The 10,013-nt window shown below is 50.4% G+C and overlaps 1 protein-coding gene across 1 annotated transcript; it reads left to right on the forward strand.

Moving 5' to 3' along the window:
* Positions 1–1,588: 1,588 nt before the first annotated feature.
* NXNL1 (nucleoredoxin like 1) lies at positions 1,589–10,013 on the forward strand. The gene is given in 3 exon segments (XM_017879511.1): positions 1,589–1,993; positions 9,703–9,969; positions 9,971–10,013. Coding segments are annotated over 3 exon segments (636 nt in total). The 5' UTR covers positions 1,589–1,667.

The following is a 10,013-nucleotide window of genomic DNA, read 5'->3' on the forward strand; positions in this document are numbered from 1 at the left end:
AAAACCCCATCTCTACTAAAAATACAAAAAATTAGCCAGACGTGGTGGCACGCAACTCTAGTGCCAACTAACAGGAACGCTGAAATAGAAGGATCACCCAAGCCTTGGAGATCAAGGCTGCAGTGAGCCATGACCACACCACTGCACTCCAGCCTGGGTGCCTTGACAGAGTGAGACCCAGTCTCAAAAAATATACATACAAAAAGGTCAGATATTTAAATTTTATTTTATTTTATTTATTTATTTTGGAGACAGAGTTTCGCTCTATCCCCCAGGTTGGAGTGCAGTGGAATGATCTCGTCTCACTGCAGCCTCTGCCTCCTGGGTTCAAGCAGTTCTCCTCCCTCAGGCTCCCAAGTAGCTGGGATTACAGGCATGCACCAACACACCTGGCTAATTTTTGCTTTTTTTTTTTTTTTTTTTTTTTTAATTTGAGATGTAATCTTGCTCTGTTGCCCAGGTTGGATGGAGTGCAGTGGTACGACCTCGGCTTACTGCAACCTCCACCTCCCAGGCTTAAGCAATTCTCCTGCCTCAGCCTCCCGAGTAGCTGGGATTACAGGTGCCCACCATCACGCCCAGCTAATTTTTGTATTTTTAATAGAGACAAGTTTTCACCATGTTGTCCACGATGGTCTCGAACTCCTGACCTCAGGTGATCCGCCCGCCTCAGCCTCCCAAAGCACTGGGATTACAGGCGTGAGCCACCGTGCCAGGCCTAATTTTTGCATTTTTAGTAGAAACGGGGTTTCGCCATGTTGGCCAGACTGGTCTCGAACCCCTGATCTCAGGTGATCCACCTGCCTTGACCTCCCAAAGTTTTGGGATTACAGGCGTGAGCTGCCGTGCCCAGCCTATTTTGTATTTTTAGACACTAGGTCTTGCTGTGTCACTCAGGATGGAGTGCAGTGGTGCAGTCATTGCAGCCTCAACCTCCCAGGCTCAAGTGATCCTCCCATCTCAACCAAGTAGCTGGGACTACAGGCTCATGACAACACCATGTCCAGCTAAGTTTTTAATTTTTTCATAGAGATGGGGTCTCACACTGTTGCCCAGGCTGGTCTCAAACTCCTGGTCTCAGGTGATCCTCCTGCCTCAGCCTCCCAAAGTGCTGAGACTGCAGGCATGAGTCACTGTTACATTTTTTTTTTTTCCTTTCGTTGTTTTTTTTTTTGAGATGGAGTCTCCCTCTGTCGCCCAGGCTGGAGTGCAATCACACAATCTCAGCTCACTGTAATGTCTGCTTCCTGGCTTCAAATGATTCTCCTGCCTCAGCCTCCCGAGTAGCTAGGATTACAGGTGCCCACCACCACGCCTGGCTAATTTTTGTTTTTTTAGTAGAGACAGGGTTTCACCATGTTGGCCAGGCTGGTCTCGAACTCCTGACTTCAGATGATCCACCTCTGCCTCTCAAAGTGCTGGGATCACAGGCGTGAGCCACCACGCCCGTCTGTTACGTGTTTTCTTCACGCGTTTGCAGCTCTCTCCTGAGAAGGGCCACACAGACAGCCCCGCCCTCCGCCCTTAGAGGCCCCTCAGGTCAAGGTTTAGGCAGATTAGTGAAGTCCTAAGCTGGCTTCCTAAAGATTTCTATTTCTGGGAGAGGAGCCAGTCAGCAGACCGGGGACCACACGCCGCGCTGTTCCCAGCACCCAGCCCGGGTTACCATGGCCTCCCTGTTTTCTGGCCGCATCCTGATCTGCAACAACAACGACCAGGACGAGCTGGACACGGAGGCCGAGGTCAGCCGCAGGTTGGAGAACCGGCTGGTGCTGCTGTTCTTTGGCGCCGGGGCTTGTCCGCAATGCCAGGCCTTCGTGCCCATCCTCAAGGACTTCTTCGTGCGGCTTACAGATGAGTTCTATGTGCTGCGGGCAGCGCAGTTGGCCCTGGTGTACGTGTCCCAGGACTCCACGGAGGAGCAGCAAGACCTGTTCCTCAAGGACATGCCAACGAAGTGGCTTTTCCTGCCCTTTGAGGATGAACTGAGGAGGTGAGGAGGGGCAGGGAGGGCTTCCTGGAGGAGGGGGCATGTTCGCTGAAAGTGAAGCATCCATTCTAACTAGAGTGAATGAGCAGCCCCTGTGTGCCAGTCCATATACTGGGAACTAGGGGGTACAGAGAGGGGTGCCCACTTCCACATGCCAGCTTCCATTCCACCCCAGGGAGCTTAGAGCCGAGTGAGAGGAACAGATGCAAAAGAGAGACTCAACTATGTAATAGTAAGGCCAAGCGTGGTGGCTTACCCCTGTAATCCCAGGACTTTGGCAGGCCAAGGCGGGCAGATCACCTGAGATTGGGAGTTCGAGACCAGCCTGGTCAACATGGTGAAACCCTGTCTCTACTAAAAATACAAAAATTAGCCGGGCATGGTGGTGGGCGCCTGTAATCCCAGCTGCTTGGGAGGCTGAGGCAGGAGAATCATTTGAACCTGGCAGGCAGATGCTGGCTGCAGGGAGGCAAGATCATGTCACTGCCCTCCAGCCTGGGCGACAGAGGGAGACTCTGTCTAAAAAAAATCAAAAAACAAATATATAATAGAACTGCAGTAGTGCTCAGAGGACAAAGCTGGGCCACAAAGTGGAAATACAATGAGGGAAACCTTGGTGAGGTTCCGGGGTCAGAGGATGCTTCCCCAAGGAAGTGGCTTTAAAGAGAGACCCCTAGCTGGGCGCGTTGGCTCATGCCTGTAGTCCCAGCCCCTTGGGAGGTTATGGTAAGAAGATAACTGGAGCCTGGAGTTTGAGGCTGCAGTGAGCTATGATTGCATCACTGCACTCCAGCCAGGGCAATACAGATAGACCCTGTCTCTTAAAAAAGTAAGGCCAGGCACGGTGGCTCACACCTGTAAACCTAGCACTTTGGGAGGCCAAGGTAAGCAGATCACCTGAGGTCAGGAGTTCAAGATCAGCCTGACCAATATGGCAAAACCCCATCTCTACTAAAAATACAAAAATTAGCCAGGCCTGGTGGCGCACACCTGTGGTCCCAGCTACTCGGGAGGCTGAGGCAGGAGAATCGCTTGAATCCAGGAGGCGGAAGTTGCAGTGATCTGAGATGGTGCCACTGCACTCCAGCCTGGGCAACAGAGTGAGACCGTATCTCAAAAATAAAAATAAATATAAAAAATGAAAAATGTAATAAATAAAATGCAGGGAGACTCCAAGGAGAAGAAAGATAGGAGGATGGAGAGTGAGGAAAGGGAGGCGTTCCAGGCAGAGGGCACAGCAGAAAGGCTTGGAGGCTGTCAGAGAAAGAATGACCAGTTCAGGGAGACTGTAAGTAATTCTGGAGAGGATTGAATTTACAATGTTCTTGTTACCGCCCACGCATTTGTCATAATCTTCTTAAGGTGTGACAGGTCTGTGGTGCAGAGCCACCTTAACGAGTATAGACATGATCCTCAGGGTAGCAGGGAGCCATGGTGGACATTAGAACTGAGGGAGAGGTAGTTGGATTCAAGCTTTATAAGGAGATTTCCAGCCAGGCATGGTGGCTGACACCTGCAATCCCAGCACTTTTGGAGGCTGAGGCAGGAGGATTCCTCGAGGCTGGGAGTTGAAGACCAGCCTGGGCAACACAGCAAGACACCACCACCCCCATCTCTAAAATTATAAAAAGAAAAATTATGAAAGGTGGCCTGGCACAGTGACTCATGCCTGTAATCCCAGCACTTTGGGAGACCGAGGTGGGTGGATCACCTGAAGTCAGGAGTTCAAGACCAACCTAGCCAACATGGCGAAACCCTGTCTCTACTAAAGATACAAAAATTAGCCGGACATGGTGGTGGGTATCTGTAGTCCCAGCTACTCAGGAGGCTGAAGCACGAGAATCGCTTGAACCTGGGAGGCAGAGGGTGCAGTGAGCCGAGATCACGCCACTGCACTCCAGCCTGAGCAACAGAGCAAGACTGTCTCAAAAAAAAGAAAAAATTTAAAAAGATCCTCTTTAAAAAATTACAAAAGGAACTGCCCAGTAAACAGTATTATAGTTTGACTTTTTATTATGAAAAAATGTTCACACATAGCAAAAAGTTGAGAGAAGTGTACAATGAAACCTACCACAATTGTTAACATTTTGCCATATTCACTTTGTCCACACACATGTGGATAGTTTGTGCTAAACGATTTGAAAGTGACTTGCAGACTTCATGACATTTTCCCAATGTCATGCCTTTTGTTACTCAACAAGTTGGAAGTTTCTGGTCATCATCAGAGTTTGGACACTGAATCCTGCCCGCTGCCCTCGGCAGCTAAGGAGACTCCTCCCCGATGCTAGTGACACTTCCTTCCCTGGGGCAGAGACGCCAGCTGCAGACAAATGCTCATCTTGTCTGAGACAGGGTCCTCTCAACAAAACATTCACCCAGACTAGTATGTTATCTGGGCATTTCCCATTCCACAGCCCCCATAGATGGGATGTCTAGTTAAATGAAATTGCAGGCTGGGTGCAGTGGCTTATGCCTGTAATTCCAGCGCTTTGGGAGGCAGAGATGGAAGGATCACTTGAGGCCGGGAGTTCAAAACCAGCCTGAACAACATAGCAAGACCATATCTTTTTTTTTTTTTTTTTTTTTTGAGATGGAGTCTTGCTCTGCTCTGTGGTCCAGGCTGGAGTGCAGTGGCGATAATCTCAGCTCACTGCCAAGCTCCGCCTCCCGGGTTTACCCATATCTCCTGCCCAGCCTCCCGATGTAGCTGGGACTACAGGGCGGCCACCTTGCCCGGCTAGTTTTTTTTTTTTTTGTATTTTTGGTAGAGACAGGGTTTCACTGTTGTTACCAGGAGGTCTCGATCTACTGACCTCGTGATCGCGCCGTCTCGGCTCCCAAAGTGCTGGGATACAGGCTTGGAGCCACCGCGCCCCGGCAGCAAGACCTATCTTTACAAAAACTTAAAAACATTAGTCAGGTGTGGTGGGTACAAGCCTGTAGTCCCACTACTCAGGAGGCTGAGGCTACAGATCTACCTGAGCCCAGGAGTTTTGAAGTTAGCACGATCTATGATCCCACCATTGCACTCAGCCTGGGTGACCGATGGAGGCTCTTCTCTAAAAAAAAAAAAGAGAAAGAAAGAAAGAAAAAATGAGATAAACCAATAAATAGATCTTTCTTTAGTATAAGTATATCCCATGCATTCAGATATACTTATACTAAAATTATTTCAATTGTTTTATTCTAATCAAGAGTTAACTAGTGTGTGTATTTATATGTATAAGAGAGAGAGATGGGGTCTCGTTATGTTGCCCCAAAGCTGGTCTCAACGCGCTTGGGCCCCTTCAAGCAATCCTCCCAACCTCGGCCTCCCAAAGTGCTGGGATGACAGGGGTCGACCACTTACCCAGCCTCACTTTTTATTTTTATTTTTTTTAAGAAGAGGGAGTGCCTATATTCTTTAATTGCTACAAAAACCTGGCAATTTACTGCATGGGAGTTTGTAAGTAATCAGCGGGTTCATCTTAGTGGCAGTCTGGAAAAAGCGCCATGGAAGGATGCAGCCAAGGCTGAAATTAAGAAGCCGTTAGCTATGGCGCGGGCCAGCAGTGGCTTAATGCCTGTAATCAGCAGCATTTTGGGAGAACAAGGCAGGGCCGGATCACTTGAGGTGAGGAGTTCGAAGACAGTCTGGACCAACATGGTGAAACGCTCATCTCTACTAAAAAACAAAAAATGTGGCGCGGGGCCCCGGGCCGGTAGCTTCACGCCTGTAAATCCCAGCAGCTTGGGAGGCCGAGGTGGGTGGATCACGAGGTCAGGAGATCGAGACATCCGCTGGCTACACAGTAAAGCGCGCCATCTCTACTAAAAATAGCAAAAAGAAATTAGGCCGGGCATGAGTGCAGGCGCTGTAGTCCCAGCTTCTTTGGGAGCTGAGGCAGGAGAATGGTGTGAACGCCAGGAGGTCAGAAGCCCTTGCGGTGAGCGCGAGATCAAAAAAAGAAGAAAAACACACACACACACACAAATTTTTTTTTTTTTTTTTTTGAGACCCCGGAGTCTCGCTCTGTGGCCCAGGCTGGAGTGCAGTGGGCCCGGATCTCACACTGCACTGCAACCTCTGGCATCCCCCGGTTTACACGCATTCTCCTGCCTCAGCCTCCCTGAGTAGCTGGGACTGACAGGCGCCGCCACGTCGCCTGCTAGTTTTTGTATTTTTTAGTAGAGACGGGTTTTCACCGTGTTAGCCAGGATGGTCTCGAACTCCTGAGCCTCCGTGATCCGCCCGTCCGGGCCTCCCAAAGTGCTGGCATTACAGGCTTGAGCCACCGCGCCCAGCACAAAAATTAACTGATTGTGGTGGCACACTCCTGTAGTCCCAGCCACTCAGGAGGCTGAAGCAGGAGAATCGCTTGAACCCAGGAGGCAGAGGTTGCAGTGAGCCAAGATCATGCCATTGCATTCCAGCCTCAGCTACACAGCGAGACTCTGTCTTAAACAAACAAAAAAAGCCGGGCGCGGTGGCTCATGCCTGTAATTCCAGGGAGGCCGCTCTGTGTTGGCATTCACCTGTATTCCCAGCTACTTGGGAGCCTGAGGCAGGAGAATTGCTTCAACCCAGGAGGCAGAGGTTGCAGTGAGATCGCACCATCGCACTCCAGCCTGGGCAACAAGACCGAAACTCCATCTCAAAAAATAAAAATTAAAAAATAGGCTGCGCATGGTGGCTCATGCCTATAATTTCAGCACTTTAGGAGGCCAAGGCAGGTGGATCACCTGAGGTCAAGAGTTCAAGACCAGCTTGGCCAACATGGTGAAACCCCATCTCTATTAAAAATACAAAAATTAGCCTGGTATGGTAGCAGACGCCTGTAATCCCAGCTACTTGGGATGCTGATGCAGGAGAATCACTTGGACCGGGGAGGCAGAGGCTGCAGTGAGCCGAGATTACGCCATTGCACTCCCGCCTGGGTGACAGAGATAGACCTCTGTCTCAAAATAAATAAATAAATAAATAAAATTTTGAAAAAATGAAAAATACATATAATTAATTATAAAAGGAAAATAAAGGACTGTGGGTTGAGCCTGGTGCCTGTAGTCCCAGCTACTTGGGAGGCTGAGATGGGAGGATCTCTTGAGCCTAGGAGTTCAAGGCCAGGAAAAAAAAAAAAACAAACACAGAACTCTGGGTATTGGGCCCAGTTTGGCAGCTGCCTCTACTCCAGGATGAGAGGGTGGAGGGTGCAGGATTTGGGCCTAGATGAGGGGTTTGGTCCAGGGTCTCCTAGGGGTGTGGAGAGCTTTCCATTGACTTCCCTTAAGACTTAGAACAAAGCTGAGGCTGGGCACAGTGGCTCATGCCTGTAATCCCAGCACTTTGGAAGGCTGAGGCAGGAGGATTGCATGAGCTCAGGAGTTTGGGACGAGCTCAGGCAACATAGTGAGATCCTATCTCTACAAAACAATTTAAAAACTAGCCAGGCATGGTGTTACGAGCCTGTAGTCCAGCTATTTGGAAGGCTGAGGCCAGAGGATTGCTTCAGTCTGGGAGGTTGAGGCTGCAGTGAGCTGTGATTGTACCAGTGCTCTCCAGCCTGGGTGACAGAGCAAGACGCTGTCTCAAAGAAAAAGAAAAAAAGAACAAAATTGATACTCCTTACTATGACCCTACATGGCCTGTGTGATCAGGTCTGTACCCTAATGACCATCCCACCCTCAGGGCCTTTGCATGTACTGTGCCTACTGCCTGGGACACCTTTCCCCCAGTTCTCCAGCCCCCTTCATCCCACAGATCTCAGCTCAGAGACTGCAGCTTGTCTCTCCTTGGAGAGATGCCCTCTAACCAGCAACTCCTTACCCTGCTTAGTATCTCTCTATGATGCTTTTGTTTTGTTTTGTTTTTTGACAATTTCGCTCTGCTGCCCAGGCTGGAGTGCCGTGGCACAATCTCGGCTCGCTGCAACCTTGGCCTCCCAGGTTCAAGCAATTTTCCTGCCTCAGCCTCCTGAGTAGCTGGGATTATAGGCACTCGCCATCACACCCAGCTGATTTTTTTGTATTTTTAGCAGAGATGAGGTTTCACCATGTTGGCCAGGCTGGTCTTGAACTCATGACCTCTGGTGACCCGCCCATCTCAGCCTCCCAAAGTGCTGAGATTACAGGCATGAGCCACCGCGCCCTCTCTCTGACTTTTAGCAATACTCATTCATTCATTCATTCATTCATTTATTCATCCTATGTACATTTCCTGAGCACTTACTCTGGGCCCCTCCACTGCTTCAGGCACTGGGAACACCAGTGGATGGTGACAGAAACCTGTGTCCTTGAATCTACAGTTCTGTTGTAGGAGAAAATGATAAGGCAGGAGAATTTGTTTTTTTTCCTCCGTCTTCCAGGCTGGAGTGCAGTGGCACAATCTCGGCTCGCTGCAACCTCCGCCTCCAGGGTCCAAGCGATTCTCGTGCCTCAGCCTCCCTGGTAGCTGGGATTACAGGCGCCCGCCACCACACCGGCTGATTTCTTTGTATTTTTAGTAGAGATGGGGTTTCACCATGTTAGCCAAGCTGGTCTTGAACTCCTGGCCTCCGGTGAGCTGACTATCTCAGCCTCCCAAAGTGCTGAGATTACAGGCATGAACCACCGCGCCGGCCAAGCAGGAGAAATTTTAAAAACCATACATGATGTTGGATGCTGAAAGGCACTTCAGAGAAAAACACTGCCTTGGGATGTTATTTATTCTATTTTTGAGACAGGATCTGGCTCTGTCACCCAGACTGGAGTGCAGTGATGCAATTATAGCTCACTGCAGCCTCGAAATCCTGGGCTCAAGCGATCCTTCTGTAGCAGGACTAGCCGCAGACAAAACTCCTCAGACACTGGATTAAAGAAGGAAGAGGTTTTTCATTCCGCCGGGAGCCTCCGCAGACTCGCGTCTTAAGAGCCGAGCTCCCTGAAGAGGAAATACGTGGCCTTTTTAAAGGCTTACAACTTTAAGGGATCCATGTAAAAGGGTCATGATAAATCAAGCAAGCGTGGAAAATGTGATGAGGGGCTACATGCATCAGCTAACAAAAAGTTTTACAGTGCTTTCTCATACAATGTCTGGAATTTACAGATAACACTAGTAGTTTTGGTCAGGGGTTAATATTATTATTATTATTTTAACCACCAGTGCCAGGTGGTGGTGCCAAGGTCGTCTAGCTATTTATCTTACTTCTGTTTCTTTCCAACTTTTGCTTTCTCCCCCTTCTCCTGTCTTATAAACTTAGGGAACAGGGGAGACGGGGGAAAAGCTGGGAAGGACAGCAGGAGAAGTGGTGGTCTCATTCTACACCTTCTACCTCGGCCTTCTGAGTACCTGGGACTACAGGAGCGCACCACCACGCCCTGCTTTGTTTATTTATTTACTTACTTATTTATTTATTTATTGGTAGAGACAGGGTCTTACTACGTTGTCCTTGTGTCTTGCGATGTGAGGTCTCCATACTACAGGATCTTAGCCTGCAAATGTCTGAGGAGAGCGCTCCAAGCGCATGGCACAGCCAGCGCAAATGCCCCGAGGTTGGAGCATGCCTGGGGTGCTGGAGACATAGTGCAGGGACCAAAGTGTCTGGCCCTGTTCTGGTCCTGGTGTGCACCTACCCAGTGCCCAGCAAGAGACAGTGCACACAGAAGGCGCTGCCTAAGTACTGGGAGGAGGGATGTGAGGCTCTCTGGGTCAGTATTAGGGATGTGGATCCGTCCAGACTGACCTGCCCGCTCCGCAGGGACCTCGGGCGCCAGTTCTCCGTGGAGCGCCTGCCGGCGGTTGTGGTGCTCAAGCCGGACGGGGACGTGCTCACTCGCGACGGCGCCGACGAAATCCAGCGCCTGGGCACCGCCTGCTTCGCCAACTGGCAGGAGGCAGCCGAGGTGCTGGACCGCAACTTCCAGCTGCCAGAGGACCTGGAGGACCAGGAGCCACGGAGCCTTACCGAGTGCCTGCGCCGCCGCAAGTACCGCGTGGAAAAGGCGGCGCGAGGCGGTCGCGACCCCGGGGAGGGGTGGGGAGGAGGGCGGGGCCGGGGGGCTGTTCTGA

This window comes from Rhinopithecus bieti, unplaced genomic scaffold, assembly GCF_001698545.2.
Source record: "Rhinopithecus bieti isolate Rb0 unplaced genomic scaffold, ASM169854v2 scaffold_9899, whole genome shotgun sequence".
Lineage (NCBI taxonomy): Eukaryota > Metazoa > Chordata > Mammalia > Primates > Cercopithecidae > Rhinopithecus > Rhinopithecus bieti.